General features: G+C 55.5%; 1 protein-coding gene across 1 annotated transcript; it reads right to left on the bottom strand.

Annotated features, from left to right (window-relative positions):
- Positions 1-82: 82 nt before the first annotated feature.
- On the bottom strand, positions 83-17144 carry PTCD1 (pentatricopeptide repeat domain 1). The gene is made up of 9 exons (XM_044915718.1): positions 17134-17144; positions 14490-15008; positions 12155-12295; positions 9348-9566; positions 6950-7051; positions 4125-4832; positions 2934-3050; positions 2136-2318; positions 83-489 (listed from the first exon to the last, which is right to left on the bottom strand). Exons 2-9 carry the CDS (start codon positions 14988-14990, stop codon positions 307-309), a joined length of 2154 nt encoding a protein of 717 aa, XP_044771653.1. The 5' UTR covers positions 14991-15008; positions 17134-17144; the 3' UTR covers positions 83-306.
- Between the last annotated feature and the right edge of the window lie 269 nt (positions 17145-17413).

The following is a 17413-nucleotide window of genomic DNA, read 5'->3' as shown; positions in this document are numbered from 1 at the left end:
CACTTTCCTCATCTGTGATGGGGACGACCACCTCCCAGACGAGGATGACCAGAGATGGTGTGCCAAGGTGGGTCAGGCTGCTCCTGGACCTGCCACGAACTTGTCAGGCACCCTGGACCCAGTGTTTGTCCTCATACCAATGCCTGCAAAACGCTACTTCCCTCACTCTGGGTCGGACCCTTCCTCGGGCTTGAGGCCACACGAGCACATGCACAGGCCCGATGCGGAGTGGCCCCTGGCCTCCTGCAGAGCTCTGTAAATACTGCCCTTTGTCCCAGCTCTGCTCGCGGCCCCCAGCGCCTCCCATCACCTGCCTCCGAGGCCTCCGTCCACATCCGCCTCTGTGATGGGGTCTCGGTCCCCCTGGTGCTTGGTCCGGAACTTCTGCCACGGGTGGGGGGTTTCCTCCGCTGGCATCACTTTCAGCCACTGCTTGTAATAAGCTCGGAAGCCATCGATCTTCTCCAAGTAGGTGTTTTTCTCTTTGTACTGTAAGTGGAAAAACACGGCGTCAGAGGAGCCGTTAGTCACCGCACGCTACACACAGCTCATGCCAGACCATGGCCGCTGGCTCAGGCCTCAGGGAAGCTGTTCTTGCTTCTAGGTGCTTAAGGGAAGAGGGCAGGAAAACTGTTCGATACTCGAGTTGCTTACTGTCAAGAAACAGCTGCTGTGGGGCAGGCCAGCTTCCCATCTGCTAACAGTCCCTCGAAGTCTGTGCTGCTGTGTTACACCCAGGGACAGCCCCCCCCGCCCCCCAAGCTAGAATCCCTGGGTGCTACCTCTGCCCCCACAGCCTGAGAGCCTCCCCTGTGTCCTCTCAGCACTGCTGCAGTGTCTCTGGAGAAGGGGAAGGAAAGGGAGGAAACAAGATGCGCCCGGCAGATGCCAAAAGAAAGCTGGTAAAGAAATAATGTAGGAAAAAAACCAGCCAAAAATACATATTCGAAGGTAACAATGACACACAGCTGGCTTCCAAAGATTTAACAATTCCAAACTTGTAGGTACCTAATCCAGCCTGAAAGTACAGAAAACAAATCTTGACAGGCACAGACAGAATAAGTCACGGTCGTAAGGGACTAGGAATGTGATTTAATCCAGTAAGATCCAGGCCTGTAGTAGTCTGGTATCTGGACTGAACCTGAAAAGATCCCTTGAGGACTGTACACCACGGAGTAAAGAGACAAATTCACTACCTGGAAGATACCTGCAACATGGGACAAGAGAGGAGTATCCAGAACACAAAGAACTCTGGAGAATCAGACAAGACTAACAGCCAACTGTCCACAGATGCCCAGTTATGCCCTCTGCCTGGCATACGCTCTACTGCTGTCTCCCGGATTCTTACTGAGCCCTCAAAATGGCCCTCAAGTGTTGCGCCTGCACAGCGGTCCCTGACCCCATGCCTGGTTGTGTCCCTGCCCGTCTCCCTCCCTCCCCACTGGGATGGTGCTCCTCCAGGCCACAACTGCTCTGGAGGCACTCAACATGGGGTCTGACTCCTGTGGGCCCTAAATCCGAACCCCCACAACCTGCTATCCTCAGTACAGCAGGGAGAGAAGTGGACATTACAAAGCAGATTCTGTCGCGGCCCGGCTGCCATCCCCGTTCACTGGACAAACAACAGTCTGTATCGGGCACCAGGCAATGGGCAGGTACCGGGGAGCCAGGTGAGCGGGGCTTATGGTTTTGTGAAGGTGACAGTCACCTGTGCAGGCGTAATCACAGGTTGTGAAACACAGTGACAAGCAACAGGCTGGACGTGGTGGGCAGGAGGGAGCAGCAGGGCACCCCTGAGAAAGAGCCATCGGCGATGAGACCCACAGGGTGAGGAGCCAGTTACGGGAAGCACAGGGGGAGCCTACTCAAGGCAGAGGGAATACAAAAACCCCGAGAAGGGAAGGAGGCAGAAGGCCAGTGGGACTGACTGAATCCAGGGAAGAGCCGCCAGAGATGAAGTGGGCCACAGGGACTCATGGGCTGTGGTTTAAGGAATTTGGGATTTCTCCTAAGGGAAGCCACTGACAGTTTAACGCAAGGGAATTCCAGTTCCGAAGGCCAGACCCAGGGTTGGGGCGGGGGGGAAGCGGGATGGTTAAAGAGAGGACAGGCGAGTGAGAGGTTGGCGCACACACCCGATCAAAGGAGGGCGGGTACTGGGCTGCAAACTCCAGCTGGCGGATGACCACCTCGTTCACCGGGACACTGTTGCACCTCATGTGCTTCAGGATGTTAATGAGATAGGTGTAGTCCAGCTTCTTGAGGGCCGCGTTGATGAGGGTGCTGTAGATGTGGGTGTTGGGGGTCATGTGGGATTTCTGGAACATCACAGACATTCGATCAGCGAGGTGATGGCAGTCGTTGGGACAAAGCAGCCCACTGTGCGTGTCAGATGGCCATTAGGCCGACCAGCCACCAGGCCAAGACGGTCCGAACCTGGTGCCAACAATGGGCTGTACGCCCCGCTCCAAAGGAAAGCACGTGTGCCCCGCACTGTAGGTCCATCCCACCCAGCCTACCTTCCCCCGCCTGAAGAGCTCGCTCAGAGATCGATGGCCTCAGGCAGTAAACCACGCACAGGAGACCACCTCCTCGGCTCCTGGTTGCGGGTTTACTGCAACCCCTGCCCCCGGAATTCGGATACATCCCTGCTCGTCATGCCTCCCTTACCTCCAGAGTTGGGGCCAAGACCTGTTGCCACCCCCCCATCTCACTGTAACCACCTTCAAGACTCTAACGTTTTCAAAGCCAGTTCCTGCAGCAAATCACCAGGGTCCACTTTCTCTCAAGCTAGAGCGACCGCACTCTCCCTGCCCCCATGCACACTGTGCTGTCCGGGTGCAGAGGCCTGGGGGTTCAGGAGGGCCCAGCTCTCTCCCTGAACACCCCAAGTTAGCACCATGGGTCCCCCCACCAGGCCTGGACCCACTCACCTTCATGTCCGCAAGCAGCTGCAGACCGTCTGCTGGCCTGTGGCACCCAGTGGCCAGGCCACAGAAGGTCTGCAGGTTGGGGGTGAGGCCCCTTTCTGCCAGGAGCGGCAGCAGCGCCTGTGGGGACGGGGACGGCACTACCGTAAGCTGTGACCCACCAGGCCTGGCAGGAGCCTTCTCAGCTGAAGCCCGTGGCTGGCTGGAGACCTCAGGGGTACAGCTCTGCTCAGAGGCCTCCCCGCTCCCTCTGTGACCACACTGGGTGAGGGTCTCAGGCCGGCTCGCAAGCACCCAGCTCCCCGGAGTTGGGCGGCTCTGCGAGGAGCCCCGGCCTTCCAGCCCGTCTCCACCACGCCCTGCCCCCCTCCCCGAAGCCCTGCGTATTCCCATGCCTCTCTGCTCCTCTGCTGGCCGTCCATCCCAGCACTCAGGCCTTCAACATCAGGTGAGCACCAGTGGTCTCCGAGGGCCCTGGCCCCACAGTCCAGGGTGGGACGACAACAGTGTGGGGAGTGAAGCTAAGGCTGCGGGGGGCCGGCGGCTGAGGAAGAGGACGCCCTCGCAGCCCAGCCGGCTCAGGGAGGGACCCTGTCCTGTTCAGCTTGTCTAGAGGGCGGCGTGCTCTGCACTGAGGGCCTGAAGGCAGAGGCTGCGTCCCTGTCACCTTTGATGCCCACAAGAGCCCGAGTCAGTGCTCTGTCACACAGACACGTGGACAAATCGCACAAGGGCTCCAGTGTCCCCATCTGTGCAACGGGGGAAGCCTCATACTGGCAAAGCCTTGTGGTGTGGTCAGCGAAGAGAGGAACGGATGGGGAGCTCTTCGAACAGCATCTAACACAGACGGCTGGATCAGTGTGTGTGGGTCGGGGGGTGTGGCCGAAGTGTGGGGACACTCAGCAGCCACCAGGCTCTTAGGCCACGTGCCCCTCGGGCAGCATGAGGACGTCTGCCTACACCCACCTGTGAGCTCCTCAATGGGGACGGGCAGCGCGGCCGGCCGGTCACCCCTCCATTCTCAGCTTGGCCCAAGCCCAGGCCCAGAATGGAGGTTCTAGTCAGTCTGCCCCCCCCTCTCAGGATCAGGTGATGCCCCCTGCAGGGGAGCCAGGTCCTGCTGTCGGAAGGTCAGAGGGAACGGGAAGGAGGGGCCCCAGCCTTGAACCTCGTGCCCGCCTCCGAGCCCCTCACCTTCGCCCCCTCCAGATCGCCAAGCTTGCTCTTCTTCCTCATCAGTGTGTTGAAGAACGTCACGTCAGCTTCCACCTGGTACGTGTCCAGGACGGTCAGCAGTGAGGACTCTGCGGGACTCCCGGGCTCCACCACCTCAGCCAGCAGCGTGAGGGTTTTGATGTTGGGCCGGAGCCCATGCTCTGCCATCTTACCCAAGAAGCCCTCCAGGCCCCCCATCAAGGCCAGCCTGTCAGCTGGGGTGGTCACAGTCCCAAAGGAGACCACAGCTGGGGGGATTGCTCCCAAGGTCAGGAGGTTGGCCTCCAGGCCCCAGCGAGAAGGTTCTGGGGCCAAGGAAGTGAGGGCCACCATGCGGTCAGGCTCCGTCTTAGTTTCCACCTCAGGCTGGGCCTTGCTGGGGGCTCTGGCTTTGCGAGGCTCTGGAAGGCCCTCAAGCACCTGAGAAGGTTCCAGAAACAGCTGCCTCTCCAGGGCCTCCACGTGCAGCCTGACTGACATGCCATCGCCCAGCCAGGCCCGGGCTCTCCTCTTTGCCCAAAACTCACGTGCCAGGGGCTGGAGCGTGACCGTCTCCTCCCTGGGCCTCAGGAGCAGTGCTGAGGCCACCTCCGGGTCCCCCAAGCCGCAGTCTCGAGCTGCCCCCAGGAGCAGGTTGTAGCCATGCTGGCTCGGCTGGAGCCCCAGACTCAGCATCTGCCTCCACACCTGCCAGCAGAGACAAGCTCAGCTCCATGCTCCTTCTCAGAAGAGCTGTCAGTGAGCAGACGCGAGCAGTCAACAACCATTCAGCAAGTGCAAGGGGCCAGGAAGGAGCTGGAGAGCACCTAACCCGATGCCAGGCTCTAGACAACTAAGAATCCTAAGAATCTGAGGACTCGCGGAGACTTCACGGGGGCGCTACTCCTTTCCTCTCTCTAGCTCACCCCAAAACTGTTCTCCACTTTCACCTCTCTGCCTCCTCCCAGGGCCCCTGTACTGGGAACAGACTTTGCCCTGGGTCTCTGCCCACCTTCTCTGTACTTCTCTGGGGAGGGACGATCACAGAGGCTAGGTTCTGGAAGAGTCTAGGCTGACTTAAGAAATGGATTTAGCGGCACTTCGAGTGCCCACTGTGTGCCCTGTCCCATGCAGCCTCCAGGAAGTATGAGAGCACAGGGCGGGCACAGTGGAAGGGGGCTCAGCCAGGAAGAGCGCCTCCCAAGCTGGGGGTCCAGGCAGCCCTGTCTCCTCTTGAGATGAGATCATTTTCATCCCACAGCACAGCGCCTAGCACACTCAGTGTGTTCTCTACAAAGGACCGCTCTGGTCATGTCTGGGTCACTCTGACACCCAGACCACGCCGTTCCTAAAATGCCACACAGGGCTCACTGGTCACACTGGATTCTTTGTCTGCGGGCTCAAAGAACGGCCACATTCCCTGGGACGAGAGCTCACATCTGACTTCCTGTCCTCATCAGGGATAAGTGTACAGACAAGGCAGGGACCGTTCAGGCCCAGGTGGGGACGGCCTGCAAGAGGTCCGCTGCACACCTGAGAGGGTCTTAAGGAGGGCAAGGGTCTCAGCAGACACCTCCATGGGGAAGCATTGACAGAACTGAGGTTTAGCAGGGATTCGGGCTCTAGGAGTTGGGATGGACCTCGGTTCAAATCCCAGCTCTGCTTCATAGCTGTGAGACCTTAGGCCAGTTACTTAACCTCTGTGAGACTCACTTTCCTTATCCGTAAAATGGGGCTGATGGTACCTAGCTTGAGCAGTTTAATAAATGCACAACACAAACCAGCTATTAGCACTACAGACCGTTTCTAACTAGAACAGATCTAGAACAAAGAAAGGGAGGAAGTAGATCTTGGCTGATTTTCACTAGAAAGCTACTGCTTCCAGAGGGAAGGCAAGCATCTGGTCCAGGGCTGTCCCAGGTCCCTGGGGCTCAGCCTCCACATAGGGAGGCCATGGTGAGAAGCCACCTAGGGAGCTTGCTGATATGCTGATCTGGACACAGTAGGCCCACGGTGGGGCTGAGACCCTGCTTTTCTTTTCTTTTTTTTTTTTTTAAAGATTTTATTTATTTATTTGAGAGAGAGAGAATGAGAGAGAGCACATGAGAGGGGGGAGGGCCAGAGGGAGAAGCAGACTCCCTGCCGAGCAGGGAGCCCGATGCGGGACTCGATCCCAGGACTCCAGGACCATGACCTGAGCCGAAGGCAGTCGCTCAACCAACTGAGCCACCCAGGCGCCCGACCCTGCTTTTCTGACAAGCTCCCAGGTGAGGCTGATGCTGCCAGTCTGTAGGCCCCACCTTAAGCTGGAGGGCTCTAGGTGAGCTCTGGGTCATTCCCACCTGTGGTACCATTGCTACCACTGGACTGGGGGTGGGGGAGGTTCTCTCTGGGGATCTAAGGTAGAATCAGAGCAGTGTATCTCAACCCTGATGTCTGTGAGAATCTCTCAGGACTACATGCAGAAATGCTGAGTGGGGGCCTGTGGGAGGTGGGCTGAACAAGCACTCTGGGCAAGACTGTAAGCTTTGCCGATATGAGCTAGCTGCCCAAAAGGCCACTCAGCAAGTGAAAGAGCGCGGGCTGGCTGTGCCCTCACTTGGAGGGCAGCCATGCGGCCTCCTAGGGCCTCCTCCCCCTGCCATCTGTAAAACGGTGGGGAGCAGTGTGCTTTGCCTAGGCCAAAATATTGCAAACGTAAAAACACCCAGCATGGGGCAGTCGCAGGAGCTCAAATGCACATGTGATCATTTGTGCCCGATACAGGTGCACAGGAGAAGGGGGACAGCATGAGAGGCAGGAAGGCAGAGCTGTGAGGGACAGACCTGCAGGGCGTATCGGAAACCTGTCTTCTTGTCCTGGATGCAGCCCATGAGCAGGTAACTGAAGGTCTCCTCTGTGACTGCATGCCCTTTCTGGACGATTTCCTGGAGGAGGGAGTGGAGGCCGTGGTGAGAACTGGTGGCAGAGCCCCGGCCGGGGCCCGAAGGCTCTGACTCAGGGCAGACACTCCTGGGGCAGGCCCCGGGCCGTGCACCTTGAAGAGGCGGGACGTGAATGTGGCTCGAGGGTGGCTCAGAACCAGCTCCTCTCTGCACTCCCTCCTCCTCTCCTTCCAGGCTGCTCTCCCTGGCTGGCGCGATCACTTCTGGGCAGCCCCTCTGCAAAGACCACGCCAGCAGCCACTTTTAGCCCCTGTGCTTGAGGCACTGGAACTGCACAGAGCTGGCTTCAAGTCCCAGCTTTGCCACTGGCCACCTGTGAGTGTGGGCACGGCAGGAAGCTCCCCGGCCCCAGCCTCCTCATCCCTAGAGCGGGGTCACAGGCAGGACCCCCCTAGAGGATGTCTGGAACAACCTCACCACAGAGGGTGGTGCCTGCCCACAGCACGTGCTCGTGGCGCTTGCTACCCCTGGCCTCCCTCGGGCCTGTCAGGGTTGGCCACTGCCTTCTTGAAACATTCTTCCACCTCTCGGCCCCTCAGGGGCTCCTCCTCGAGCCTGTCTTCCTCTGTCCCTCTTGTGAGCATGGCTGTCCCCACCCTACCCCACCACTGCCGCTCTCCCATCCCCACCTCTGTCACCAAACCTTCCACCTCAGTGAGATTTTATTTTTATTTATTTATTTATTAAAGATTTCACTTATTTATTAGAGAGAAAGAGAAAGCACAAGCAGCGGGAGTGGCAGGCAGAGGGAGAAGCAGGCTTCCCGCTGAGCAAGGAGCCCGATGCGGACCTCGATCCCAGGACCCTGGGATCATGACCTGAGCCGAAGGCAGACGCTTAACCGACTGAGCCACCCAGGCATCCCAATTTTTTTTTAAAGATTTTAGTTATTTATTTGAGAGAGAGAATGAACAGGGGGGAGGGGCATAGGGAGAGGGAGAAGCGGGCTCCCCGCTGAGCAGGGAGCCCGATGTGGGGCTCAATCCCAGGACCCTGAGATCATGACCTGAGCCGAAGGCAGATGCTTAACGACTGAGCCACCCAGGCGCCCCTCTCAGGGAGGTTTTAGTTTGTGCTCCCTCTTCCTGGACAATCACAGCTGTCTCTTAACTGGTCCCTCTTCCCCACCAGCTAGAGTGACCTGCATAAAATATCAATGGCATCTCTGCACAGGTCAGGGGCCTAGCAGCCACACTGCCCTCTTCTGGAAGCTTCAACTACCTGCCTCTCACACAGCACCCTTCGGAGGGTTGCGTTACTCTCAAGGTCTCCAGGCTTGAGACCCCACGATCCTGCCTCTCCTGCAGGGCAGGCCAGCTCAAGGCAGCCAACCCATGGTCTGGTCAAAGGCTGCTCTGCACCACGTGGTGCCTGGACAGCCCATCAGGTCGTCTGTCCTGCGGGTGGCAGGCGCGACCTCACAACGTGCAGTGAGGAAAAGCGTCAGTCAGCGATGGAAAAAGCGAGACCAAACCTAAGAGCAGAGAGCAAGCGTGCCCTGCCCATGGGCCTGAGGGAAGACGAGGCTGCCAAGGCTGTGCCGAGGTTCTCCTGAGGTTTGGTCGTGGGGACCTAGAGCCTTCCTTTAGGTGTTAACTCATGTTTGTCTCCCTTCCCAACCTGAGCGGGCAGAACCACCACCCTGCTCGTGCTCCTCCCTGCTTAAACCCCCTCACTGTCTCCTTCTCTGGAACTGGGAATAAAAACCCTCCTTACAGCCAGGGAATAAGAGGCTACAGGGGGCACCTGGGTGGCCCATTTGATCTTGATCTCAGCTCAGGTCTTGATCTCAGAGTCAAGAGTTCAAGCCCCACATGGGCTCCAAGCTCCAGCATGGAGCACACTTTAAAAAAAAAGAAAAAAGAGGCTTTGGGCCAAAGCCCTGACACAGACAGACCCCTGCTCAGCACTCCCAGGCCCCCACTCCCCTGCTTCCCTCGAACCTGGCACCTCCTGGAAACCGGGGATTTTTGTTCACTGTTCTAAGCAGGAGGCCTTCCCTGGGGAGCACGGATTCATCCCTGGCGCTCTGAAGCCCCACCCCCCGCTGCGGCACCAAGGGGTCCCACACACGGAGTCACAGCACACGCAGCCCACCGCCCTCCTAGGGGTGGGACCTCTTTAGCTGTCAGACGGAGGCTTCTGAGAGTTGGTGAACCCGAGCCCGACTCCTCATCAGCCCCTGAACCCTCCCATGAGGGACAGTGAGCCACAGCCTCACATCTGCCACGTGGGACCGGCCACGCAGTGGGGAGAAGGAAGGAAGGGGCAACCTCACCTTGAACACATCGAGGCACATCCTGAGGTCTGCACACATGGCCGCCATCTTCAGCAGGGCATGGTACGTTTTCAAGTTGAGCTGGAAGTTCCGGGCCTGGAGCTGCTGCCGGAGCTTCAGGGCACTCTGCAGTGCAGAGTCCTTCCAGGGGGACTCGGCGCAGACGTTGAACAGGGCTGTATATGTGGCATCTGAGGGCTCCAGGTCCCGTTTTTTCATCTGTGGAGATGGGAAGACAACTGGAGGTGGCTCTGGGGTCAGCTGGACACACAGGTGACATCCACCCTGAGGGAAAGCTAGAGAGGACCCTGTTCCTGCATTGAACAGATCCGCTAGCAGGGCCTGTGCTAAGGCGGAACTGAGTGACATGTCAGAGCCTCCTCCTCCAAAACCCTGACTCGGCCAGAGGGCTCTGAAAATGGACCCTGCATCCAGACGCACCAAGCAAAAAGTCATCCTCCCCATGGCCGTCAGCCCACTCTGGGCCCGAGATGCCTATAGCAGGATCCTCCTGATGCTCCCAGGTCACCCTAACTGTTAAGACCCATGTGGTGGAGCTGGTCTGGGAAAAGGAAGGAGGGGACAATCAAACCCCAGCTCCAGCATTTACTAACTGAGGGGTCGTGGGCAAGTTAGCTCCTTGTCGGAAAAACGGGGATGATACCATTACCTTTAAAGGCTGTTGTGAGGGTCAGCTAGGAGAGTGGCCCCCAGACCAGCAGCAGCCAGGAGCATGTCACTGCAGCATCTCAGGACCTCCTCCCCCACCCCCCACTGCCCTGCAGAGTCACAAACCCGGGGGTGAGGCTGCCACTCTGCTTATCAAGCCCTCCAGGTGACTGAGCAAGCTGGAGTTTGAGAAGCCCCTGGTAAACCCAGTGCTCTTTCCCAGAGAAGGGCCATCTGACCGAGCACAGGTGACAAGCTGCTTGCAGAGTGTAAAGAGCCTTGTTCTCAGAGTCAGGCCATTTGGGGCTCAAATCCCAGCCCCAATGCTCTCAAGCAGGGTGACCTTGGACATGGCCCTTCATCTCTCTGTGCCTCTGTTTCCTCATCTGAAAAATGAGGATCATGATCCCGACTTTGAGGATGATGTATGCTGTGTGCATCCTCACATACACGACAAATGTGTCCTGAGGACTTACTACAGGCTGGGCACTGGCCACCAGTGGTTACAGGACATACACAGCCTGTTTTCATCGAGCTTCCACTCCAGGACAGGAGGAAACATAACAGACAAATAAGTAATCAACAACAGTAATAAGGGCTGCAAAGGACATGCACAGAAAATGGCAAAGGAAAAATAGTAGAGATGGAGAAAGCTGGCAAACACCACTTTCGCCAAGTGACCAAGGTACGTGTCCTCTCTGATAAGTCCCCTGACAGGAAAAGGGCACTTTACCTTTGTGATAGCCCTTCCCCGAGCCCATAACCCCAGCCTCGTCACAAGAAAGTACAAATGGAGGGACTCCTGGGCGGCTCCATTGGTTAAGCCTCTGCTCAGCGGGGAGTCTGCTTCTCCCTCTGCCCACCCCTTGCTTGTGCTCTCTCTCTGATAAATAAATAAAATCTTTAAAAAAAAAAAAAAAAAGAAAAGTATAAATATAGAGACATTCTACAAAATCCTTGACCAATACTCCCTAAATCTGTCAATGTCAAGGGGAAAAAAAGGAAACTCCACAAAAATGTCACAAAATGGAGAACCCAGACTGGATACAGGAATAGAAAGAGTATCTTGGTGGAAAAATGTGGTGAGATCCAAGTAAAATCTGGAGTTCATCCACAGTCACGTACCAGCAGTGGTTTCTTAGTTCTGACAAATGCACCGTCACTACGTGAGATGCTAATATGGGGATTAGCTGGGTGACAAGTATTTGGGAACTTTTTCTACTGTCTTTGCAGCTTTACCATAAACCTGAAAGTGTTCCAAAATAAAAAATTTAAAAAAAGCAGCAAATTGATGGAGAGTAACTTAAGGCAAGAAAGAGGGAACTGCACTTCTCTGAGGTGACAGGTTGTAAGTCACTTAAGGATCCTGCGCATGTGAGGAAGGGCTGTTACCGGACTGTGAACCAAGAACCATAGGAAACACCCCCCTGGCACCAGCCACCCCTCACTTAGCACCTGAACGCTTTTCTGCTGGTCAGGGAAGCCTCCCGTCATTCCCCACCATGATATTTCATTAGGTCTATTAGAGGATATGTCACTTTATTGTTTGTAACCACAACTCCTCCCCCTTGCTTCCAGCTAGAGATGACCCGGCCTTGGGCAGGCACATCCCAGATGACAAGAAGTCTTGCTTCTGGCGGCGAGAGAGGGTGGGATCACTCCTCCTAGAGCCTACTAACCTCCTAGGCAAAGCTCTTTCTCGGCTCACAGAGGAAACAGCTTCCTGGCTGTGAGAACAATAAATACAACACAGGAAGTGGATGAATATAAAGCGAAACCATCTTCCAAGAGGAATGAAAGCCCTTTTCAGAGGACCAGCTTTGGAAGCCAAGTGCGCATGTGTGTCCGGTGTGGGGAGTAAGTAGGGGTGAGGGGACGTGAACACACCTGGGGCAACGGTGGAGAAGGAAGGGGGCACGTGGGCCCTGCCGCAGTCAAGGCAGGTGCTGGAGGACCTTCCAGCGCATCTCATGTCATCATCCAAGATCACCTCCACTTTACAGAGGATGAAACAGAGGCTGGGAGGTTAGTCTGGCCGCAGGTGACATCCCACCATGCGTGCCTGGCTCTCTCCGCCTCTAAAGCCCAGGCTCTCTGGAGCCTCGCCCCCTGCCCCCAGCCCTGGGCCCCCCACTCACATCGTTGTAGAGGCGGAAGGCCTTCTTCAGGTATCCAGCCCGCCCGCAGCCCCCAATCAGCACCGTGTAGTTGCACTCGAGGGGCTGGAGTCGCTCCTCCTTCAGCATCTGCCGCTCAAACAGGTCCAGGGCCTCGGCCAGCTGGGAGGGAACACGGGAGGGGGCTCAGGGCGGCCTCAGAGACCCTCAGCAGAGGGAAGGAGACTGAGAATGAGGGACCCTCCCAGGCCTGCCCAGGAGCTACACAGCCGCTCTGGGCCTCTGCCACCAGCCTCTTGGTCCCTGTGCTCTGGAGCAAGAGAGCTTTGTGGTGGCCAGGAGGAAAAGCCCACTGAACTCCCACCACCTATGAAGGCTCTTGGCCCACTGCCATGGCTGCCTTCCCTCCAGCCAGACGATGAACTCCTTGAAAGCAGGGCCATCCATGTCTTTGCCTCTTTGTGGGCCTACAGCAGAGCCAGGGCCTGGCCCTCAGTAAGTCCTCAGAAAATGTTCATTCTGCAAATCCCGGGATCCGTCCTGCCCTTGCTTCCTGGGTGACCCCATCCGCAGCGCCAGCCCCCTGGGTCTAAGTGGGAATGGGAGACCGGGTTCTGCACACTCAGGGCCACTGTGCTGCACGATCGCAGGGGGCCGTTCATAGCAACACTCCTGTGATGGCGCAACACAGCAGCCCCGAGTGACCGGCTTCCTCTGGCTGCAAAGCCCCGTGGCCCACAGTCATCTCTACCCCACCTACTCCTTACACCATCCCCTTTAAATCCTCAGTTCACTCCTTTACAACTTAATTTTCTTTTTCATCCAGTGGTTCAACCAGTAATGACTGAATCCTGCTATTAACCAGGCAAGGTCTATTTGCTGGGGATACAGCTGTGAACAAGAGGGGACTCCTTCACGGAACGTGTCTTCTAGTGTGGAAAGACATACGCCGAGTGAGATAACTAAGAAAAATATATACTGTGTCAAATGATGTTAGGTTTTAAAACAAAAATAAAGCAAGAAGCGCCTGAAGAAGGGGATGGGAGATTCAGTTTTAGATATGACAGCCAAGCAGGGCTTCACCCAGAAGGTGACAGAACAATGATCTGAAAGAGGTGAGGGAAGGAACAACACTGTCTGAGAAAAACAGCCAGTGCAAAGGCCCTGAGGCAGGAGTGTGCCTGAGAGTTGGAGCTGGAGGAGCAGAGAGGAGGCCGGGATGGCAGTAGCACCGTGCGGAAGAGATAAGAGTAGAGAGGTAAGGGGGGGTGGAAGGCAGACCCTGCAGGCTTCATAAGCTATTCTGAGGGCTTTGGCTTCTCTTTATTTCTCAACTTTTCGTTACGGAACAGCTCAAATATACACAAAAGTAAAGAGAAGAGTATAACTACAATGGTTAGTAAATTTGGCCAATCTTGTTCATCCATACCCTGTACTCCTGCTCCAAACTGATTTTTTTTTTTTTTTTTAAGTAGGCTCCACACCTAAATTGGAGCCCAGTGTGGGGTTTGAACTCACGACCCTGAGATCAAGACCTGAGCGGAGATCAAGAGTTGGACGCTTCACCAACTGAGCCCCCCCCGGCACCCCCAAAATGAATTTTTTAAAGCACATTTCTAGACATTACATCATTTCATTCCCCAGATCTTCAACACACACCTCTAAGAGATTTTTAACATAAATGCAATGTCATTATCAACACCTAAGAAAATGAACATCAGTGTCATCGAACACACTGAGGGTCCTGGAAGGAAGAGTAACATAATCTGCTTTAACAGGGTGGCTCTGTGCTGCGCGCAGACGTGGGAGAAGGAGGTGGTGAGGGCGGCAGGGAACTCAGTGACAAGTGTCGTGATAGCTGAGGCGGTGAGGATAAGGCGAGGCCTGGGCTTTCAGGGGTAGCGCTGTGCGAAGTGTGAGGATTGGCAACATTTTGAAGATCCAGCTGGTGAGAGAAAGAGAAGAGTCAGGGATGGCCCAAAGGCTTCCGGCCTGGGCGGATGCAACAATGCAATTGCCATTTAGTGAGATGACGACAGTGTAGGGAAGACAAGGCTGGAAACCAAACTTTCAGGCCCATGTAGGTGAGCGTAAGGGAGCTGGTGAGGTAGCTAGATATGCAGACTGGGAAGGCTGGGCTGGAGATACGAACATGAGAACTGCAATTGGAGGGGGGGGTGGTGTGAAAGCCAGGGGGCTGGTGGATTGCCCAATGCAGCACCCAGGGTGAGTGAAGACAGAAGAGCCCTAAGCATCCAAATATTTAGAGATCGGGGGAAGGTAAGGTGGCCCCTCCAAAATACTGGGCTTCCAGGGAAGTAGAACCGGGAGCAACAGAATCCAAAGGTTCCCTCACCTTCCCTTCTTTGATCAGGTGTTTGCAATGAAAGAAGTACCAGTAAGGCGTGTTTTTCCGGCCCCGCCATATCTCTGGCTCCAGCCCCCTTTCCTCGTCTTCAGCATTCTGTTCCCTGAGACGTAAGTTATACAACTGGGCTGTCGATTTTCGGAACATTCTCCTCGAGGAGTACTTGTTGGAGAGGGTCCCAAAGCTCTCCTCTTCCTCCTGAGCGGCCGTGGGGCCAGGCTGGCTCAGGTCAGAGCTGAGGCTGCTCATGTTCTTCGGGTTCCCTTGGCCAAGGGGCAGCTGTGAGGGGGAGCTGCTGCAGGCTCGAGTCAGCCCCACAGCCCTCAGCCATGCAGGCCCCTCCCTGCCTCCTGCCCATTTGGCTCCGAGAGGGCCAAGGTGCTGGAGGGTGGACAGTCCCACAGGGCGGAGTCCAGAGAAAAGCCGGGCCAATCTTGCGAGGTCCATGTCTGGCTTTCTCCTCCAGGGCCTGGCACAGGTCAGAAACATAATGAAGACTACTTGGGTCTGTAGTCACAAAAGGCAGAGAGAAGACAGAGAAGTGGTGACAAGCACGAGTGCTGAGATTAGAACGCCTAGGTTCAGATTTCAGTTTTGCCAAAGAACCACCCATGAGTCCCTGGGCACTCGCCGCTCTGGTCTCAGTCTCCTGCCCTGTGAACTGGGGTTAACTAGAACCATCGCCCACACAGCACCATAGCAACAATTGAACGAGACCTCTGATACACGGCGTGCAGCACAGTGCCGGCACAGTAAGCACTCAACAGACATAAGCTAGTGGTATTATAAGCCATGATCTAAGAGACCGGGCACGGAAGTTAGACCCGAGTCTGAGTCCCGGCCAGAGCTCTAGGACCAGGCCCATCCCTTGACCTTCCTGTGCCTAGATTTCTTCAGCTGCAAGATGAGGATGATCCTACCGACCTCACCACAAGGTTATAAACATTCAGTGAGATGTTTCTAGTACATCTCATTTAATAGATGCTTTAAAAATTGTAGCTATTATAATGTATTATTAGAAAAAAACAGCATTCTGGGCCTCTGCACAAGGAAGTTAACTCAAGCATGCCTTTTCTGCAAAATTTAAGGATAAACGGGCCAGAGTTGTGCTGTTCAATATAGTAGCCACTGGCCACATGTGGCTACTGACCACTTAAAATGTGTCCAGTCTAAATGAAGACACACTTTAAGAACAAATCACACACCAGATTTCAAAGATTTCATACCAAAAAAAGAAGGTAAATTACACACAATAATCTTTTGACATGTCGAAATGATAATTTTGGATATATTGGGCTAAAAAAAATGTAACTTAGTTTTCACGATTTGTAAGCTTTATTTAAGGTGGCTACTTAAAAATTTTAAATCATATATGTGCTTGCATTATATTTCTACTGGACAGTGCTAGGCTAAAGATCCTGGTCTGCACACTTCAAACTCTTCAATAAAAAAATATCAGGGGGCGCCGGCGTGACTCAGTCGGTTAAGCATCTGCCTTCCGCTCAGGTCATGATCCCAGGGTCTTGGGATGGAGTCTAGCATCGGGCTCCCTCCTCAACGGGGAAGTCTGCTTCTCCCTCTCCTGCTCTCTCTGTCAAATAAATTAATAAAATCTTTAAAAAAAAAAAGAAAAGAAAATGTAAAATTACATACGTGCTCAAGTTATATTTCTGTTAGAGCGGCAGGCCTCACCAGACAGGGAATGCTAAGGGCCCTCTGTACTAGTGTCACGAGGGTGCTGGTCAAGAGAGGCTGTCTAATACGGTACGCAGACCTGGGTTCACAGGCAGCCCAGCTCCACAGCCAGCCAGTCTCACCTTTGCATTCGGCTGCACTGCTCCAAGACCCACAGCAAGTCACTCCCCTTCCTGAGCCTCGGTTATTAATCAATCTGCAATCACTTCCGAGGTCTAATTTTACATTTTCAAGTAGCCACATTAGATAAAGTGCTTACATGCATTAAATGAAATGCACCGCATTGCAAGAAAAAACCCCAATGATACCCAAATAGGTATCAAGACGTTTTTTAAAAACTCCTCCTATACTAGTGCTTTTTCGACGCATTAATACCAAGATCCTGCCATCCTGTCACAGTAGGGATCGGTGTACCTGATAGCTTGTATTAGCTGCAGATACTGTGTCTCCAGCCATCATTTACACTCATCTCCATCAGAAATCACGACTTAGTTTAGGGCCCTGTTAACGCTACTCCGTCAGTCACGGAAGGAAATGCTCATTTCACACAGAGAAAACTAAAGGTGCAATTTTCTTTCTACCCAAGTTCATTCACCTGCCCAAGCTAATAACCCCTGAATTAGAGACGCGCTGCCGCTGTCCTCTCTGGGGGACCGGCCCCTCCCCAGACGCTCCCCGGGGCCCTCTGGCCGGCCCGACCCCCTCCACACTGGCCTTTGGAGCCTCCGTCGTCTCACTAGACGTCCCCGGCCCTGACCCCGGCTGCGACACTCGCTGCCCCTCCGTCCTGTCCCCGCCCGGGAACGGGGCTCCAGTAAAGGTCAAACAGGAACTCACTCAAAAAGTCCGGCCCAGCAAATGCAGCCCGGACTCCCGCCCCAAGTCACCCCCAGTCCGGCTCCGCGTCACCCCGCCCGCCTCACCGCGCCCGCCTCACCACGCCGCGGACCAGGGTCTCGTTCCCAGAGACCTTCTCTGACGCGCACGCCGCTGCCGGCTTCACGCAGGCGCACTCCGCGACGCGAACTCCCCGCCCCGTACGCGCGGAGGCGGGTTACCCCGGGCCGCGAGGAGAGACGGGAGTTCGGCTGGCGGCTAGCCTGGCCTAGCGGAGGGTCCCGTACTCCCCGCTCTATTGGCCGGGTCTGGACAGGCGAAAGGCTGGCGCGGGCTCCGGGAGCTCCCGGCATCCCTCGGGCGGCGGCGGCGGCGGCGGC

This window comes from Neomonachus schauinslandi, chromosome 5, assembly GCF_002201575.2.
Source record: "Neomonachus schauinslandi chromosome 5, ASM220157v2, whole genome shotgun sequence".
Classification (NCBI taxonomy): domain Eukaryota; kingdom Metazoa; phylum Chordata; class Mammalia; order Carnivora; family Phocidae; genus Neomonachus; species Neomonachus schauinslandi.
The sequence above is the reverse complement of the archived record's forward strand: the minus strand, read 5'-3'. Positions and strand labels throughout refer to the sequence as shown.